General features: G+C 38.9%; 2 protein-coding genes across 3 annotated transcripts in view; one reads left to right on the top strand and one right to left on the bottom strand.

The window, feature by feature from the left end:
• Nucleotides 1-1,538, top strand: part of LOC110222916 (uncharacterized) — a 195,358-nt gene extending 193,820 nt beyond the window's left edge. Inside the window, 1 exon segment of the mRNA XM_078155582.1 lies at nucleotides 1,395-1,538. Within this exon segment, the coding sequence (XP_078011708.1) occupies nucleotides 1,395-1,520 (126 nt within the window). The 3' untranslated portion in view covers nucleotides 1,521-1,538.
• A 1,619-nt stretch (nucleotides 1,539-3,157) lies between these two features.
• CD164 (CD164 molecule) lies at nucleotides 3,158-18,960 on the bottom strand. Of its 2 annotated transcripts, none has more exons than XM_021008165.2 (6): nucleotides 18,476-18,960; nucleotides 14,277-14,354; nucleotides 12,867-12,938; nucleotides 11,815-11,853; nucleotides 6,963-7,019; nucleotides 3,158-5,804 (listed from the first exon to the last, which is right to left on the bottom strand). In XM_021008165.2, the coding sequence occupies exons 1-6, from the start codon at nucleotides 18,708-18,710 to the stop codon at nucleotides 5,641-5,643; spliced, it is 645 nt and encodes a 214-aa protein (XP_020863824.1). In that variant the 5' UTR covers nucleotides 18,711-18,960; the 3' UTR covers nucleotides 3,158-5,640. The 2 variants fall into 2 exon arrangements, with proteins under 2 accessions (XP_020863824.1, XP_020863823.1); XM_021008164.2 differs by having other exon boundaries at nucleotides 12,867-12,941; nucleotides 18,476-18,952.
• Between the last annotated feature and the right edge of the window lie 1,896 nt (nucleotides 18,961-20,856).

Raw genomic sequence — 20,856 nt, 5'->3', positions numbered from 1 at the left:
GCTGTCAATTCTACACCCATACCATCTTTTATATATACCCCCTTTCTCTCCTTTGACTGTCACTATCATGTAGTCCCTCACCACCCCGTGCCTGGATCATTTCAGTGGTATTCTGGTTGGTCTCTCTACCTCAAGTCTCTTCCCCATTCCAGTCTAATCTTCACTCAGCTGTCAAATTTGATCTTCCTAAAGTGCAGGTCTGACCTTGTGTCCCCCCTTAAGAGAATCCTGTTTGTCTCTTAAAGCTCTTCATAACCTGGCCCTGCCTTACCTTTCCAGTCTGCTTACACTTACTCCTCTCCATGAACTCTGCAGTCCATTGATTGACACTAGCCTTGTTCCTGGCACACAGTGCTCCATCTCTCGACTCTAAGCATTTTCATTGGCTGTCTGCCCCCACCCCACCCCATGTCTAGAATGTTTTGTCTCATCTTTGCCTAACTGCCATGAGATCTCAGCTAAAATTTCCCATCTTTCTGACTTAATGCTACTTCCTTCCATCTGAGATTATCTCCAAATTATCTTAAGTAAATGTTACTTGTACCCAAGTTGTTTGCATGCTATCTCCCCATTAGACCGAGTTCCTTTAGAAGAGAGGCTATCTTTTGCCTTTCTTTGTATCCTCAGTGCTTAGCAGTGCCTGACATTTATCAGATAGCTGACAGCAACTGTTATCTTTATCCCTGGCACCTAGGCAAATAGTAGGTACCTAAGTTTTGCTTAACTAAATTGTTTTGCCCCTCTTTTAAAAATCCTATCCAACCCCATTTCTTTACTTTTGGGCAAGACGTACAAGGCAGGGAAATAACCAAATTATGTCTAGGTTGGTGAGTTTCTGGTTATTACGATGTACAAATGATTTTTGAAAACATTTCAAAATTACATTAACTCATATGAGGGAAAGCTCTTTTTAAAATGTGGAACAATCACCTTTCTGTTAACTCTAATAGAACTAACAAAATATTCAATTTTGGAATACAGTATGGATGGGTTTCTTTGAGGCAACAGAGTTCAATCACACAACTAATATCTCAGAAGCACACTGAGCAGGAGTAAAAATTTATTGTGGATAATCCATAAACACAGACTCTATAATTATCTTCAAAATGTACAAAAATGACACTAGTTTCATCTACATTCTTTGCCTAATCGCCATGATCAGCATGAATGCATTTATAATATTACTACTAGCTGGAGCTAGAGACAGAATTGAAGCTAAAAAACAAAGCCAAGTTAAGTGGTCCACAGAAGAACTGAACCCTGTACTTCTTAGCAAAGCTTGTGATAATGCTAGCTTAAAAATGGTCTTAAAAAAAAAAGAGACAGAAAAACAACAAAAAAAATTGGTCTAAGAACTTCCTGAAGAAAAATACTAATACCTAGTACATTTATAGGTGCCCATGAAATGCAGGAGAGGAGAATCTTGCTTACCCAACGTGACTGATAATGTTCAGCCAGCAGCTTTTCGAATTCCTACTGCTCAGCAACCCACATCCCTGCTCAGGCCTACACACTGGTAGTCACAGCTGTTCTTTTCAAGTTTTTCTAAAAGGAACTAACTACTCCCCTGCTTCAAAGTTATTGAATAAAAATGGCTATTAAAACATTACTATATTAAACTCTTCAACTGTGTTCGGTACTGCTGTTGGAACCACTGTTATAAAATAGCAAATTATTTAAAATACTGCAGCCTACAAGCATGCAACAAAAAAATATTTGGCACCATTTAAGATACGGTGAAGTTACTTCTGCCAAAACTGGAGACAGGCATACCCAACCTATCAACTGCCATTAACAGAGCTGCTAAAAACAGGTATCAATCAAGAGATGCATTACAGGCAACAATGAGTTCTATAGGAACAATGTTTATGAACACCTAAGCAACATGGCCATAGGGCAGAGACTACTGGGATAGTTAACTCGACCTTGCAGAAAATGCTATTTGTCCCCTGGGTTCTGGGAACTTTAATTAGCTCATTAACAATGACTCAGAAGTTTGGAAAATTTCTAGAAATGAAAAAGACTTGCAGCAGAGTCTAAGTGAAAGGTGAAAATACCAACTTGGTAAGTGTATAGCTCTTGATCTACTGTAACAAGCATTTGGTACAAAGCATTTACTACATTTACTTCAACAAGTGCCACCTCCTTGGCTCATCTGTTTCTTCCAAAGACTGGTAGAGTACAAGCCTACCATTGTTACCTGTGACTCTACTAGGTACAGCACTCCAAAAATATCTTCCTCCCCGCAAAAACCTGTACCGAAGCCATTTCATCTACAAAACCACCTTCGGAATCCTGTGTTTTAAAGAATCTCATTTCTTTAGGGATGTAAAAGCAGATCTGTACAATATTAGGAAAACTGGCTGTAACCAAGATCAGTTGGAAATTCAAATTCAGTGTTTCAAAGGTAAATGAATCCTTATCCAAAAATTTCAGGCATATAGTCTCTTTTCTTAAACAGGGGATCCTTAACCAAAGTCAGTTTCTTTTTTTTTCTCTGAGTTCTTTGACTGAAGTTGGACCATTTTCATTTTTTTAACAGAAAATTGGCTTAAATGAAATTAATAGCTTAGTTTCCTCCAAAAGGGAGAGAAAAACTGTTAATTTTCAGATGTCAAGTCTACAACAAGGACTAATATGTCCTGCTGCTTTTATATCCACAGCAACAATTCTCCAAAATGGACCAATTTCACTTTCAAATCTTACCCTCACTGAAATGGCCCTGGTAAAAGTAGCTGTTACATTCAGTCTGAAATTTAATATTTGTATGCCCAAACAGCAAAATCATTCTTGGAAATCCTTATCTTGTGATCCTCTAATTACAGAGCAATAGTTTCCCAGAGAATGTTTCACCTTCCTTGATTAAAGTCAATAGGAGGGTTTTAGTATTAGTGAAAAACAGTTTTAGTTGTGGTGTACAACTCATCTAAAAGCCAAAAATGGAAATCACATAAGCACTTAATACCATGTCAGGGACCTGTGATGTCAATGGCACTTGAACTCTCAATGTTTTGTCTATAACTGAAAAGCTACCTGAGGCTCAGACAGGTTAAGTATAGTCAACCAGATCTGAACCCAGGTCTTTCTGACATCTAGCACTCTTCTTGTCATTCCATTCTGCCTGTCTTTAATTCCACAATCAAATCATAAAAGCCAATTAATTCAACATGTGAATTTATTTTAAGTCAGTTTGGTCGTGATTACAGATTGATTTAGCATTGTCTTCACCAAAAACATAAAATGAAATTCAAAATACAGCAATCTGCCTATGCAACAAACAACTGTTAAGTACAAGGTCTGATGGGAAAGAAAACATTTGAATTGGCTTTAGGAACAAAACCAAAGTCTGAAAAGGTCACTGCGTATCTTATAAATTAAAAAAGTTATTACAAAGTCTTGATGACTCAAGAGAATATTGAACCGTTAAATGGAGAGGGAAATGGGTTTAGAAAGGCAAAGCTCTATACTAAGAGCTATTTTGTAAACTAATTTTTGCATGGTTTCTTACTAATCAAAGCAGTACCCAGAATAATAGTTCAAGTCTTTCAAACCAAGCTAGTTTTATTAAGCTGCTACATTTAGCGCTGATAACTTATGTGGCAAAGCCAAAACTTTTAGGCAACAGTATTAAGAGGTTTTAGAAATAACAAGTACCCATGGTTCCTGCTAGTTTTTACTCCCTTCTCCAGTGTAAACATGGAATTAAATCACATTTTCTTATCGTCTTATAGCACTTACATAAAATCCTGACATTTGTAGACCCCAAAATCCAGGTTTTCCCAAAATATCTGTTTCCATTCATGACATTAAAACCACAATTTAGTCAGGTAAACGATCCTAACCTTTCCCTTTAAAAAAAAAACTTAAAGCCAGAGATTTCAAACAATTAAGGCACTTGATAAAGTTAGGCATACAAATGTGTAAGTAAAACAAACTTATCTGTACCAGCAAGTAACACAGAAAACAGTAAAACTTCATTTTAGAAACCTTTAATGTAATTCAATTAATTGGAGCAAGGGTTTTCAGTTGTTCTGCCACCCCCACCAAAAAATAAATCAATGCAATGCCATCTGCTACTGCAGTAGTGCTAGAAACAAGCCACCAAGTACCAAATGACAAATATAAGAATGAACTAGAAAAAAAAACAACCTATTTTTAAGCCTCTTATTAGCCAAATCCAATTGAATACCAATGGAGAAAAGACTGTAAGAAAAACCTTTATTAAAAATGCTAATTTGTTCTGAGATTGGAAAAATTAGCATTAGATGAAAGATGTATTCCAAAGCATGTGTTCCTTTATAGGTACAGGGATTGTAAAAAAATCATCTTAAGGGGAATCACCATGAAACAATTCTAAGACCTATAGGAATCTGCTCTAACCCACAAAAAACCTGTCATATTTCCTGAAATTTCACCGGTCATATCTACTGTCTGAAAACTCTTGATTGTCTCTTTTTAATAAGGAATGAACTTGTGAATGATTCTCAAACTCGTACTTGTTTCCTCCTTGCCTGATAGCAAATTAAAAATTTCTATGAAAGCTTAATTGGAATGCTTAAAAGGTACAGCAGCTACATACAAAGAACTTCTAGAAAATAAATGGAAAGCAAGATATGCCTAATATTTTGCCTAAAATTATCCTGTACCTTTAAAAATAAAATCTCCTAAAAATATTTTAGCAGATACACAAAAATATTGAAGAATTTAACTTATGAATGCTTTCAAACTTCCTATAACATTCTTTAGTTTCAAAATTAAGTAGCTGAAACTTTTAAATTACATAACAAGTTGCTGAGTTTCTACCAAATTTGAGTGCATGTTACTGCTGATCAGAAAGTTAAGCCCATGTTACCTTTCTTAATGAAAAACGACAAATCACATAAACATTTAAAGTTACAGTCTACCTTGTTTCTGTCTTGTCTTTAATTTAAGGCACTGTTCTTTGTTTTCCCAATGATAAGGTGCTTTTAAACAATGGACAATTACCTGCTACATATTTATGGTTTGTACCCTTTGTATTAAATCTGGAATGTAACTTCCTGTATGGCATCTTATTTCTAATGTAGAAAAAAAAATACAGGTTTGTCAAGCACTAAATTCCACTTCAAGGATATACACTAAGAGTACTGTTTTCCCATAAATTAATTCCACTTTTGGACCAATAATCAAAAATCCACCAGCTGATCATTTGGCACATTCTTCTCACAATTTAGTCTATCAACTTACATCCTGAGTGAAAATGGGAATAATGCAGCTTTTAGGCTTTAAAATGACTAAATTTAAACTGATGGCAGTTATGAAACTGTCAGCTCAGGACAGGGAGTCCACCAAATTAAAAAAAAAAACTATATTAGGCATGTCATGGTAAGAGGGGAAAAAAAATCCCACAGCAGCAGCCACTTAAAATAAAAGACAGCTAGCCACAAGGATTCATGCAGAATATTTTAAGTATTCCTGTTGAGTATAAGTGATTGAATTGCTTTTTCTTCAAGGAAGATGCTCCAAAATATCCTATATGCATCCTTTGGAGATTTAAAGATTTTGAAACATTGTCTTCCATGTAGGACATCTCAAAAGGTAATATTTTGGTTTCAATAAACTACACAAATAAACTACTAGTCCATGTTATAATGTTGTGTCTTAAAGAGTATGGTAGTTTCGTTCTTTGGACTTGCAAAATTTAAAGAGAAAGAAAACTACAGCCTGTACACTCAGCACGAGAACAATTCCTCCAATGAAACTAGCTGCATCAAAAGTAGATTTTCTTGTAGAAGGGGTAGGAATCACAGTTGCATTTGCTGCACCTGTTAGGTAAGATAGAAAAGAAATAAACAGCTTTAATGGAAGGTTATAGAGATTTTGAGTCTTTCACACAACTTTCTCTATGCATACTATAACTTGTTTTTAACCAAATACATTACAGTAAAATTTAGGTGTTGATAGGTTTTACTCCTTCTCATTACCCAAAAGAACTGTCACCTTTGGTCTGCAAAAAAATTTGGTGACATATAGAGAGCAGTAATGAAAAGACACACATAAGTTTTTAAATTTGTAATCTGAGGAGCTTTTCAGATACTTAGAACTTTTACCTCGAAAACAAGACCATATATAAGAGATCCCATCCCCAACCACTATAATGACTGCTGCTTTTACACTAAAGATTGCTTTAGTTAAACTTTACCTTAAAAACAATTTTCTCAATTTTAAAATGAGGCAAAAAATAGTAACTGCTCTATTATGGAACCTAGATTTTAAATTGGTAGCATGATACTTGAGGTCCTTCTATTAAAGTGGAAAGTAACTTTTCATTCAGTTTTGGAGGAAATAGAAGCAATGGCCAGTGAAGAAGCTATGGGGTCACAAAGAATTTGATTAAGATGGTTCTCAACTTCAAAACAACATTTAAGTTGACCAGCCAAAGAACCTAATGCTTTACCACTCTTTCACTTCATTAACATGTTTCCAAATGTAGAGCTGAGCTTTTATTTGGAATCCTATAGTGATAATGCCCCAACCTAGTTAGGAATGTACAGGTATGCCCCTCAAATATTTTAAAGGTTCTCAGAGAGAATGTTACATAGTAACAAAAAGGCTTCATAGCAGCCTTAATGTGTTGCACAGTTTGACTCATGGAGGAAAAAAGAAAATAATCAATTCTCCCTTTACTACAATTAGACATTAATTACAAAATTCTATTCAAGGACTATCATGATACTATGATTCTGGGGAATATTCAATTTAATAATTCATTACTTGAACTGTCTGCCTGACAATTCTGACTAAATATTAGAAAACATGACAAAACTCTGTAGCAAAACCTATTACACTAAAACTTTAACAGTGCTCTCACTCTGGTCCTTAAGGATGGAAGATGACTCTGAATTCACAATCATACCAGGATACATTTGGAAAAAATTATTCATCCTATCTCATTCTTACAATTTAAACACTGAGTTAATTACCTGATGTGACAACTGTGGACACAGCTGGGGTGGTTGAGGCTGCAGGTGAAGGTTTGGCTGGATCAAAGAAAAGGTAAAACCTTAAAATTAACTGCCCCAAAATGTCACAAAACCACCCAACCTTTGGCTCAAATGCTAGTAACTGAAAAATATTTTTTGTATTCAGGTACTGAGAGATCAGTTGTTAAATCTGGTCAGACAGCAATGACAAATATTTCAATTTCCACTTCGTCTTTTAAAAAGCTAAAGATAGCACTAGCATTCCAGCCTCTTCTATAAAATCTACTTTCATTATGGTATGATATCAATATTTATTTTTGTTTGTATACTCACATTTGTCTTGTGTGTAACATCTAGAATTTTATATTATTAAGGTTCCAGGGTATAAGGATATATGTCTTTTGAGTTTAGTAGCAGATGTTCAACTACCATTTGATGGTAAAGTCAAGTCAACAATTATTTATCACGAGGTTAACTCTGTGCCAGGCACTGTGCTAAGGGATACAAAGAACAGCCAAAGACAGCCCCTGCTCTTGAGTTCACAGCCTAAAGGAGGAGACAATATGCAAACAACTATGTACAAACAAGATCCATCCAAGATAAACTGGAAATAATTTCGTATGGGAAGAACATTAAGGAACATGGAAAAAGGCTTCTTGCAGACAGTAAGACTTCAGATTAGATTTGAAGGAAGCCAGAAAACAAGAGATGAGAAGGGAGATAATTCCAAGCATGGGGTGAGGAGACAGCTAGTGAAAACAAGTTACATGTGCCAGAATAGCAAGACCAGTGTCACTGGATTGCACAGTACATGAAGAGGAAAATAAGGTATATGAAGACTGGAACGGTATTGATTCTGGAAGGGATAGGGTGCCAGTGGAGTTTGCTCAATGGGGAAAGGGAGAGTATCAAAACTTGACTTTTTTATAAGGATCACCTTGACAGCTGAATTGAGGATAGACTGGAGTGGGGAGAGATTTGAGGTAGGGTGACCAATCAAAAGGCTACTGCAATAGTCTAGGCATGAGGTGATAGAAGACCTGCACCAGAGTGGTGGCAATATTAGAGGAGAGGAGGCATTTACAAGGGATGAAGTGAAAGTAGAATCAACAGGCCTTGGTACCCGATTGGATATGGGGAGCGAGCTGAGGACAACACTTAGTTTGCAAGCATGGGTCACTACAAGAATGGTGGTGCCCTTGACTATAAAAGGGAACTAAAGAATAAGGGAGGGTTTGGGAAGAAAGATAATGAGTACAGTTTTGGACATATTGAGTTTAAGATGTCTATGGGACATTCAGTTTGAGATGGCCAAAAGGCAGTTGGTGATATAAGACTGGAGGTCAAGAGAGAGGTTAGGACTACAGGACTAGACAAATTAGACCTGAGAATCATCTAAAGAGAAATAATAGCTGAATCCATGGGAGATGATGAGATCACCAAGTGAAACAGTATTAAAAGGAGAAAAGGATCCCAAGACAGAGCCTGGAAGGACTACCATGGTTAGCAAGCATGACATGGATAAAGGTCCACCAAAGTCTGAGAAGGACTACAGGAAGAGAATTGGGAGAGAATGCTATCGTAAAAATCCAGAGAGAAATTCCAAGAAACATATCAAGGAGGAGAGTGACAAAAGCTGTAGCAAAGTCAAGAGAGAGAATGCAGAAAAGGCCATTAGATTTGGCAATTAAGAGATCACTGGTAACTTTAGAGAGATCATTTCAGATGAACAAGGTCAGAAGCCAGACTACAGAGACAGGGAGAAAACAAAGTGGAGGCAGCTAGTCCAGACAGACTTGAGAACTTTAGTAACAAAAGGTTAGAGAGACTTAGGACAATAGCCACCAGGGACAGACAGATCAAGTGAGGGGTTTCTGAGGATCAGGGACACATGGACAAGATTGTAGGCATTAGGGAGGCAACTAACTGAGAGGAACAAATTGAAGTTATGTGAAAACGTAGAGATGACAGAGGAAACAATGTTGGAGAAGATGGCATGGATTAAGATCACCTGTGTCTGTAGAAATGGATTTGCCTTGGCAAGAAGAATGGCCAACTCTTCATTTGAGACAGAGGTGAAGTAGTGAGTAGGAGAGGAAGGTACTTGAATGAGTTGAGGAAGGGAGAAGAGAAAGCTTTAAGTGGCCTCAATTTTTTTTTTTACCAATACATGAGGCCAGGTTCTCAAATGAGAGGATAAGAGAGAGCCATGGGAAGTGTGAGGGTTAAAAAAGTATGAAAAGGAGATGCAGTAAATGGGACAGTGAATCAATTAGGAAGATGTAAAAAGATTGTCTTACCACAATGAGGGCCCAGTTAAGATTATATAATGTAAATCTGTATTGGACCCAGCCAGCACGGTTTTATGATTTTTCTTCAGCAGCACATGAATAGGAGTGAAGGCACATGACTAGAGTAATACAAGACCAAAGTCTGGCCAGGCAAGAACTTGACAGAACAAGAGGACAGTGCAGAGTTAAAAATAAAGGGGTCAATATAGGAAAGGGAGGACAGCATAGCCAGTACAGGAGTGATGGCTCTGGAAAGAAATGAAGGGGGACGGACTGGAGGTTACAACAAGGACAAAGAACATGCTAGAGAGAAGGACTATTAAATGTAACTGTTAAGTAAACATCACTGTTAAGAAATATTTGTTGGGTGCCTACTACATACAAAAAGACTATGCCATCTTCTAAGGATAAAAAGAGACAGTCTCTGGACTCTAGGACCCAACAATCTAATTGGAGATGTAACAGCCCAAGAAATAATACAAGGTAATACTGATGAATAGTGCTACTACAACTCTGTAAATTATACTGAGCATTTGGAAAGGCTAAGTAAATACTGTGTTCTACTAAAAATTTACCTTCCTCTCTTGTTATCTGTTTTGCCTCAATCTCTCCTCCTCCCTCTCCAAGTACAGAATTTTAACAGTGGAACTTGATACTTTTATGAAAAGTTTAAGTGATAGACCCAGAATTATGTGCAAACTTGGAACTACAGTAAGTAGTTTCTCCATCTCAGGTTGCTTAGAATTTTAGCATGCCATGATCATTTGGTTTGGACAAGACCACAAACAAGAGTTTCATTCAATTCAATAACCATTTATTATTTAAAACGTGCTTTTTGCTAGATCTGCTCTAAAGTTCACCCACTGAAAGAAGAATATTTGGAGCTAAGCTTTCATACATACATACATACATACATATATATACACATACACACACACATACATACACACACATACATACACACACACGAAACACATCCATAATGATGTCTAAAAATAAAAAATTACTATAGTACTATCAAATAACAATCCACACCTACTGCAATTAATTTTGCTTAGTTGAAAATATCTGGCAGAAAAGTACCACTAAATGCTAATTACTCCATTTGTTCCCAGTACTCTAGTACAGCATGGCAGGGATGACACCTGTAAATGAATTTTATTTTGACTCATTTTGATAAAAGTAATGAATTTCTTAATCATTCAAACAAAGCATCATTCAGAAACACGGCCCTCTCTCTCTATCCTCCTTTTTATGTTGCTTCTTTATTCCTTTCCCTTAGCTTCTCATAAATTTAACACTAAAAGTTAAGAGACATTTGACTAACATCAGTGGCAAGGCTCAGAGCCACCAGGGACCACCTCAATGTTTTTATCATATATTGAAAAGCAAATGTTTCCTAACTACACTTTCCCCGAAATTAACTAATACCCTTCATCTAATACAATAAGTTCCTTCTAGTATAACCGGCTCTAATGTTCCTGAAGAGTCTAAGGTAGGGAAAGTAGTAGATAGCACAGCCTTAAGTAAATTGCTGATTGGAAGAAGAGTTCCCCTATCAGCATATGGTAAAATTGAAACCTAGTCTCTATCTTTTAGCTACTAAACTGTAACAATGAAGTCATTTTATTCTAGTAATTAAGCAGCTGAAAGACTGAAATATTAAAAGAAAATGACTAAATTTTTTCAAAAAATTTATCTATACACAGATACTTCAATACTTCAAGGACCCAAGAACTTAAATGTGTGGTTCCTCTCTCCAATGATATAAAGATCCTTTACAATTTCACAAAATGTCTTCAAGAGATTCTGTGACCAAACAAAGTGGAGATGAGCCATTCTAAACTTAGCTAAAATATTACACAATATGTTGCAAGGACCATATAGGATATTCATTGATTTTGTCTAAACCCACTTATTAAATGCCTACTATAAATGAAATACAAAGATTAGAAAGTGATAGTCCACACCCCACCCCACCCCAGAGCACGGCATTTTGTGCTCAACACAAATTATTACTTTCTACTCAAATCCATGATGCCTCACTGCTGTGTGCGGATGCTAATGGATTTCTTAAAAGCTGTGCTTGCAGAGCACAATGTGTAACAATTTCTACCTAGGTAAATTCAATGCAGTTCATCACCAGTTAATAAAATGTTGTCGGCTAAAGTAATTCATGTATAATGTCTAAGGGATTGCAATCTGCATTGGAGAAAGGATAATCCATAGCAATGCAATCACAGATACTCATAAGCACTGAGACAGGACTGAGCAATCTTTTTTTTTTAAGGCAACTGGGGTTAAGTGACTTGCCCAGGGTCACACAGCTAGTAATTGTGACAAATGTTTGGTCTGAGGCCGGATTTGAACTCAGGTCCTCCTGACTTCACGGCCGATGCTTTATCTTCTGCGCCACCTAACTGTCCCGCAATCTTTTCTTTATGTTATTTTAATTTAATCTAGAATTTTTCAGATACTCAAATGCCAGAAAGTTACCCTAAGAAAGTTATGATAAAACCTTGAAACTCCATACTAGTAAATCATTATTTATCTTAAATTACCTGTAGAATTAGTCGGAGATGGACTGGCAGTAGGTTCCACTGAAAACAAAAGCAAAGACATACATCAATAAAATTATATAAAAGTTATTCAAAATATTAAGATCTAAACTAGTAGATCCCTTAGTTTTAAGGTCTAAATCAAAGCTACCATAACTGAAAAACTGAAAATAGTCATCCAAGGCTGTCATTCCATAAATACCTAGCCTTTTGGTCTACTTGTAAAGCTTGGCAAACTATTTGAGTGAAAAAGGAAGATTATGTTTGCCTGCCTTGTTAATTTAGTCTGGCTCTATGGGGGAAGTTCTTCCTTTTATAATAATTTTATAAACCTATTACACAAAAATGAGATCACAGATTGCATTAGTTTCAAAATGAGAAATAGGAGGTGCTACTAAGAAATTCAAGTGATAGTAAAAACCTACTGAAACCTTGCTATGCCACTTCACAACAAAACAAGGCTACAAATCATTTCCAGAGTGCTTTACAGCTACAAGGTGATCTATATAGTACATGAAATCACTTGATCCTCGAAACTACTTGGTGGGATATGTAGAGCAGATTTTTTTTTCATGGCCCAGACATATGAATTCACTAAAGTAAAGGTACTCTTGATGCCAAAATTCCTTCCATCAATGCAGATTAGCAATTCACAAGCAACTTACACTCTTTTAGAGTTGTATAACATATTGAAAACTTTAAGTGAATGCTCCTGATCACACAGCCAGTATATATCAGAAGTAGGATTTGAACCCAGGTCTTCTTGACTCCAAAGCTAACCTTTGTCTCTAGGGTAGGATAATTCTCCGTTTCTTACAGACAGTAAACCTGAGACTCTAAAGTCACATGACTTGCCCAGGGGTAACCTATCAAAAATTAAAGTCATAATCTAAACAAAGGATTTAGGTTCCAATTTAGATGATATCAGAATAATCAGGTTTTGAAAAACCTTGTCTTCATTTGAAGTAATGACCTTAACCCCACCCACCTGTCCCCAGATTTCTCAACAGCAATGAACAAACTAAAACCTGTTTTAGTTACTATCAGTTACTTACCTAAACAGTTACTTGAGCTATTAACGACAGTGCAATTTGGAGTTGCCGCATTTTCTGAACAGTAGCCAGGACCTACTGAAGAAACAAAAGTTGAAATAAATACTCTGAAACCAAGATATAGCCTCTATGTTGTTATATACCAGAATGAATGCACAGAACAGACACCTGAAGTGATATCAATAATGGCCAAGACAAAGAGAAAAAGGGACCAATATCTCCTAAGAATTGAGCATCAGAAACACTAAGACCAGAACAGTTGCCCCCACCACTATAATCCTTTCGTGTTGTCCTGGAGGAATAGCAGATAAATTTCTAGCCAAAGCAGCAGCCATGTCACCCCCAATCCTATCTTCATAGAGACTATATCATTTAGTCATCAAAACTCACTACCACCATCCCTTTTATGTCACATCAGATCATCTTTAAAAAAAAATGTTGTGCTTGTATTTTAAAACACAACACTGTATATACTAGGTATGGCAATTAGAAAATAGTACATTTCATTTAGTTAGCTAACACAAAGTACTGACGGTGGCTTTCTTTTAATTTTTAGAAGCTAAACAAGTTTTTAGAAGTTAACAGAACCTTCACTTAATTACTGCTTTTTCTCTCACATGTCAACTGGTTTAAAATTTCAATTCATAACCAAAGCATGGAAGAAAAAATTTGACTAACCCTACCTTCCTAATCTTATCCCCTAAAGAATCATGATGATAAAGGTCCCTTTAGAACTTAGATTACCAGCCCTTGATCTATAGATACGCTAATCTTCCTAGGATAGTCTAGCTGTTTTCTACAGACACCTATAGGGAAGCACTTCACACCTCTCTGGACCTCTGCTTTCTCATCAATAACTAAATGTTTCTTACCTTTAAGGCCCATTTCAGTTCTAATGTTCTATGGACAAAGGACTCCACAACTTCCCTCTGGGGCCCATTTTAGTATTTTATAATCCTAAAGGTCAAGAAGCATTTTCTTAGTTCTATTAAACTTTCTCTTGCTTTACAAGCCTACAGACTATCTAAATGGAATAATCCATGAAACAGAAACAAAGGAAGTTGAAGTTAATCCTTCAGACCTCAAACATTGTACTATAAAGGAACACAGTCTCCAAAGAAATAGAACACTCTACAGTAAGAGGATCTTAATCCCATGAATTTACTTTTTAAAAAATTTGATAACTGAATTTCAATATAATTGGTTTTCTCTGTAATCTTACGTATTTTAAGGAGTCCAGAGGCTTTACTAGTTGAGAGTCCATGACACAAAAAAAGTTTAAGAACACTCTCTAGAGTGATCTCTTTTTACACTGATTTCTTTTTCAATTATCAGTAATATCTTTCAGTGGCATATGTATTCAGTATATTTATGAGACAACATTGTTTATTTGACACAAGCTGAGATTCTTACCATTACAAACTGTCCAAAAGCATGTGGCATTTTTACTCTCAAGACAGGAACTGCAGTTAGTGTATTCTTTACAGCTTTCTGAAATACAATTACATCAACAACTCAATTTGTATTCTTAATGTACACTCAGTTCTGCTTATCTTTCTAAAACAACATTGGACAGGCAAAAGAAGTCATTTTACTTAGTGCTTAAAAACTATGCAATAGCAAGAATCTACTAGAAGGGGAATCAAAATCAAGTAATATGAGGTTAGGCAGCTTATTCTAACTATTTTTAACAAAAGTCAAACTGATTTAGTCAAGTCATCTCTAAAACGATAAGATCCTTTTATAAAATAGCAAAGTACTAGAAGTTTTATTAAAATTATTTTAGAATACTCTCAATATAAAGTCATCTTTTTTCTAAAAGGAACCATTTTCAAATAGATAAAATAAAATCCCAGGGTTATCATGAGGCATCTTTAGGCATTTCATGACAGAAAACCATTCTCGTGGTATTACTGCTTTCTATTTTATCCTATAGACTGAAGGGGGTCAAACAGAAACCAGGTATACTAAACCAAGTGTATACATACCTCTTCCTGCACATACTGACTTAGAAAACCATATATTAACATTATCTATGTTTTATTCTGTTAAATATTTCCATTTTAATTTGGCTCAACAGCACTTTGGTGTTTAAACACCTCTGCTACAGAGTTAGGACGTGAATACATTTATTTTAAAACTTCAAAACTTGGAAACTACTGCCATGAAAGACATGGAAGGTTAGAGCAATAATTTTTAATGGTAACTTAGGTTTCTACAGGGTGAGCCCAAATAACCATTTTGAAAATGACTTTGGGTAAGTGTAAGACTTGGGGCTCATTCCTTACCTGTTTCAGAGGCCTTTAAGATTAGAAAGCAGATAAGCCTATACTGGGGCCCATAACTAGTTTGTCAAAGTCAAATACATGGTTTAATCATATTGCCTAAGCAAATGAAAAAATTAATTAGAACTAAATGTTTACAGCCACAACTAGAATCTAGATATTCCTAGAAAACGACGCCTTGAGTTCAAATTTCCCTCAGACATTTACTAGTTCTATGAGCCTGACTCACAGAAGTCCTTGCTCTATGGGCCTCCACTCCTGTTCTATAAAATGAGACTATTGGACTCCATGGCCTCTGAGCCCCACTCCAGCCCTAAATATGACTCTATTACCTTGATTCTCTAACTTTTGACCAAGACATGTGATTTCAGTTGAGTACAGAACTCCCAGTATGGAAATCCCTTCTACCAGAGAAGCAATTCATATGTAACATAAAACAGTGCTGCCAAACTCAAATAGAAATGGATCTCTGTGGGTGGCATATTGACTTAGAAAATGAAAAATCAACATTATCTATGTTTTATTTTTATTGTATTTTTTGTTGTTAAAAAATACCCCAGTAGGTTTTAATCTACTCCACCACTCCTACAGCTTTGGGGGCTGAGAGCTTGTGGCTTCTAAATGGTCATATCACTAGTATTTGTCAGAAACAAGATTAGAACGGGGGAATTCCTTCAACTCCAAGGTCAGCTGTCTACTCATTATACAATTCTTCATTTAAAAAAAACAGAAAAAAGTAACTATTACCACCTATCCTGTAACATCTCAAAACAAGGGTTATAAAGATAAAACACAGCTCAAATGTTGGAATCATTGATGTTTAGTGAATGCCAGGCTATAAGGCACAAAGGGATTTATATAAGTTTCTCCTTTCCAAGAGGTTAATAAAATCATAGATTTAGAGCAAATACATACCTTAGAGATCACTTAGTACTACTCTGTTATTTTACAGATGAAGAAACTGAAGCAGCTTGCCTAAGGTCCCTGGTAGAAGTAGCATTCAACTCAGGTGGTTGTTGTTTTTCAATCATGTCCCACTCTTCCTGACCCTATTTGGGGCTTTCCTGGCAAAGATACTGGAGTGGTTTGCTGTTTCCTCTCCGGCTCAATTTACAGATGAGAAACTGAGGCAAACAGCGTTAAGTGACTTGCACAGGGTCACACAGCTAGTAAGTGTCTGAGGCCAGATTTGAACTTCATTTGAACTCAGATCTTCAAGCCTGGTGCTCTGTCATACTTTGTCAATTTATTCTGAACAGAAATCTAACAGCCCTGGGCATTTTATGGGAGACAGGAGACAAGAAAAATTTAAGCTACTTCACCATCTTGCCTAGATCCAGCTGTTTCAACGTCTATCACAATAGGACAATTAATTTTTGAACTATTTATTTAAAATAAATGTTGACATGGGTGCTGTGCACTACAATTCTTATGTTTGTAACATAGAATTTTTATTGAAATTTCTGAAATGTCACCTGATGCCAAATCTAGTGTCCTTTCAATTGTAATGTACCACTTCCCCAATAGTAATCTTTAAAGTTTTCAAACAAATGAAAGTTATTATTTCAATACCCACAGAGGCTTTCATGAACATTTCTGGCTAAATTTTTTCTTAGTTGATTTTACTGTGAAAAGTCATTCAGACTTTAAACTTAAGGAAAATCACTAACAAGACAACTATACTATTTTGAGTATAATAAAATCAAGGTTCTTAAGTCAGCCTGGGAATTAATTCACCTGACAGCAAATTAAGAACTCTTCCATTTCACATTACTTCTCCGTTAATATTCTACCACAGCACTGACTGGGGGAAAATCACTAGATTTGGAGTCACAAGACTTCACATTCCAAAACTGCTACTTAATAGTTCTGTCACTTCGAGCAAGTGATTTCATCTCAGTCTCAGCTGCCTCACCTCTAAAATGAGGAAGCTGAACTGGATTATCTCTAAAGTTCTGACTCTGATATTCTGGGATTAATTACTTTTATGTGGCCTCATGCCTTACCACATTATATTTCTATGTTAAGTGAAAAAGATAGGGGTAATAAGAACAGTTATGATCTCACATACAACATCATTTATTCAAAGTAAGCAGGCCTTAGCTCCCCAAACTGAAACTTATACATGCAATGGTTTCTAGAAATGGAAACTAAACTCAATCTCTGCATAGTCAAGTTACAAACATTATGTCACATCTTCAAAGGTAATGAACTTGGTGCTTCCAGACTTTTCTGAAAAAGTGCTTTTAACAGTTTAGCATTAATAATTTAACAATTAAAAGTCACAATGCACACTAACACTGCCTTCTGAGAAAGGAGGTTACACAGGGCATTTTTCTTTCCCAGTTTCTGATTTTAAGGGTTTTAGCACATCCATTTCCTGCACATGCAAATCTGGAGAACAAGGTTACCCTAAGGGCCGTGCGGAGGAAGCACGCACAGTTAAGTTAGTATTCTAGAGCAAGGACTTTGATTAACCCACTATATTAACCTTTAGCCAATATTTTCATGCCCTTAAGATCGGTCAAATCAGCATTTATTGAGCGCCTACTGTGCGGCAAACTCTGTGCTAAGCGCCGGGAATACGAAGATGACTTTTGACTGTAAACTTAAAAATGACTTCTTCCCCCATTCCATTTCTCAGATAGCTCCAAAAGTCTCACCCGGGGCCATCTCCTCACCTACACCAGGAAATAAAACAAACGCTGGGGGAGTCAACTTTTTGTGTTTCCAAACTCAGCAAGCCCCTCCAGGCCAGGGAGGCGTTTTTAGTCCCGGGGTTGGGATCTCCTCGTACCTCGTAGGGGCTGAGTCTCCCCAGGCAGGACGCACCTAAGTCAACCAAGTCCACATCTACAGGTCTCAGAGGAAGTCGTGTTTCACCAGGGACTTTCGGAGTACTTCACCTGGGATTCCCGGGGGCGGGAGACAAAGGATGTGGGGGAAGGGGAGCTGGGCACCCCAGCGAGGACACACTCGCGCTGCCCCGCCGAGCGGGGGGAGCCACGTCGCCTCGCTCCCGGCCTCCGCAGAGAGTCAGGGCTGGTGTTTCCATCCGGATAAAGTTACGGCTTTTTTTGGACGCGGAGGATGGAACGGATCACGGCGACCAACCTTCGTGGGCCCCGCATACACACACATATATGTACGTCCCCCACCTCCCCCTAACGTCCTGGACCCCGAAACCCAGCTGGCTGCACTTCCACTCCCCGGGACGATCCGCCATGTTGCCGGAAGAGTTAACCACCCTCCCCCCGTCCCCCCGCTGGCCACACACGCGCACGCGACCCAGCGCGAGAGGAGAAACCGCCGCCGCCCCGCCCCCACCTGGTGCCGGAGCCTGGGTCGGGGTGGGCGCCGGGGTGGGAGTCGGGCTGGGATCGAGAGGGGCCTTCGTCGTGGAGTTTTGAGTGGCATTCATCATCGTGGGCGGCACCGACGAGGACTCGTTGAAGTTGGCCGTAGGCGCTGAGGCTTCGGCCGCGCTCAGCACGCATAGCGCGGCCAGGTAGGCGGCGGCGGCCCAGAAGAGCGGCCGGGAGGGCCCCCGCATCCCGTTCATGGCGCTGGTGCTCGGGCGACGAACTGCAGCTGCGGAAGAAGCTCCGTCCCCCTGCGGCGCCGCCTCGGAGACTCCACTTCCCGCTGGCTCACCCTGGGGTCACGTGAGGGGTCGTGGGGGAGGCCTCGGCGCGAGGGGGCGGGCTCCGGGCGACCAACCAGGACCGGGCGGGATGAGGCGGGGCCGGGGAGAGGAAGCTGGGGCCGCGCGCGCGAGGGAGCCGAGAAGTCCGTGCCCCTTAGTCCCCTCGCCCTGTGTCCGCCGAACGGAGGAGCACGTCCCCAACCCGGCTGCCCACCTGAGCCCTTATGCCACCAGCCCACGTGACCTCCGGGGCGCCTGCCTCCCGAGTGCGGACCCGCCCCCCGGCCGCTCCAGGACCCGCCCCCTCCGAAGTTGAACCAACTTTGTCCCGAACGGGGCAGGCGTGGAGTTTGTAACCGACTCTCCACCCGCCCCCAATCGCCACCGTCCCCCGAGAGCCCGAGCGCAGCGAGCATCTTCTCCCGGGCCCTCGCCTACCTTGTGAGTGCCCGGCCTCGGGCGGGAAAACTGAGTCACGCAGCTGGGGGGAAGGGCTCGCTGCCCGGCCAGCTGGTCCGACCGTGTGAGTCAGGCGGAGCCCAAAATAGCAGCGGGTGCTCGGCGTCCCCGCCCGCCGGCCTTCTTCACACCGCGCCCCACCGGGCGAAGCTGCTGCGGCTCCGGGTTTGAGGCCGCCCCACCCTGCATGGTGCAGGACGTCCCGAAAAGTTAAAAATGCGCCTAGAATCTCGAAGCACCACGGGTCGCGAGCTTCTTCGAGGAGGGGACTTTATGCATCCCCAGCTCTTAGCTCAGTCCCTGGCGCGTAATAAGCGCTTAATTTAAAAAGATTATTATTTTTTGTTTGGCTTGAGCTGACATTAAGTGACTTGATGTAGCCATCCGAGGCAAGATTTGAACTGAAGGCTCTCCAGTCTGCAAGTCCAGCACTATGCCGCCTAGCTGCCTTTCTTAATGAATGCTTCTAGACTTGACCTGACCTTAATCATGCCTCCCTCCACGAAAACAGCCCCCCCCAACCCCCACCCCCTTTAAGTCATGGTATCTGAGATCTGGAAAGGGAGACACTAAGAGGAAAAGTGAGAGAGGAGCGATTCTCTCCTTGCCAGTGTGACCTTGGCAAGACACCCTGCCGTCTCTGAGCTTCCATTTCAAGTGGAAATATGAGATGGTTTGGACCACAGGACTTCCCAAGCTCCTCCTAATTCTACACCTGTAAACTTAAAAGGAACTGGTCTGCCTGACTTGCACTCTGAGTTAGTGGCAGAGCCCGGATTTTAAGAGCCAATATAGCCAAGCTATTGCCTTGTTTGTTTTAAATTCACTGTTACCTTGTTGGTGACAGTTTGGGCCATCATCTGATTCATTTCCAGTATTCCTTGTTAGTATATTCAAGAATTATGGCTCCTACCATTTCAGAAATCTTATACTTAAATTTGGAATTTTTATTATTTGCTTTCATTTATCTACTATTTTTATATAGTCTAGCTTCTTAATTTTGTTGCCAATGCTCTTAAAAGAAACCATAACCATTTTAACATACAACTTAAGTCAATATTCATACAACTTTAATGAATCCTTACATTTTCTTCCTGTATTTGGATACAACAGAACACCTTTGATTTGACCGTTGCAGAAGGAAGTCACTTGCTTCCTTCTGGATCCCTCATTCGGATATTCTCCATAAATGAAACATACGACTATTCAGTTTTTTGGCTTCTTTATACCATTGTTAATTCATCTCCATCAAGCCTAAAGTCCACCAAAATACCCATGTCATTTTCACATGCATTCTTGTCTATGTCTCTTAACTTTTGTAGTTGATTTTTTAAGATTCAAGTGTAGGATTTTATTGCTATTAGGATCATAAATTTAGAGCTGGAAGGAACCTGAGAAGCAATACGGTCCAACCTCCTTAAATTACAAATGAGGAAAATGAAGGCAAGGGAATTGAAGTGACTTGACTAAGGGATTTGAACCCAGTTCCTTTGACTCTAAATCTTATTCTCTCCACTGCACCTGCTGCCTGCCTCTCATACATTTCATCATGTTAGATTTAACCCACCAGCTTCTCTCAATCTTTATGGATGCCAGTTTTACC

This window comes from Phascolarctos cinereus, unplaced genomic scaffold, assembly GCF_003287225.1.
Source record: "Phascolarctos cinereus isolate Bilbo 61053 unplaced genomic scaffold, phaCin_HiC Scaffold_5;HRSCAF=322, whole genome shotgun sequence".
Taxonomy (NCBI): Eukaryota; Metazoa; Chordata; class Mammalia; order Diprotodontia; family Phascolarctidae; genus Phascolarctos; species Phascolarctos cinereus.
This window is presented reverse-complemented; position numbering and strand designations above follow the sequence as displayed.

Coding starts and splice junctions, on each gene's coding strand:
- CD164 (XM_021008164.2), bottom strand. CDS start 18,710: ATGAACGGGATGCGGGGGCCCTCCCGGCCGCTCTTCTGGGCCGCCGCC. Junction 11,854..12,866: donor TAGCTCAAGTAACTGTTTAG/GTAAGTAACTGA, acceptor TTTTGTTTTCAG/TGGAACCTACTGCCAGTCCA. Junction 7,020..11,814: donor ATCTCCGACTAATTCTACAG/GTAATTTAAGAT, acceptor TCTTTGATCCAG/CCAAACCTTCACCTGCAGCC.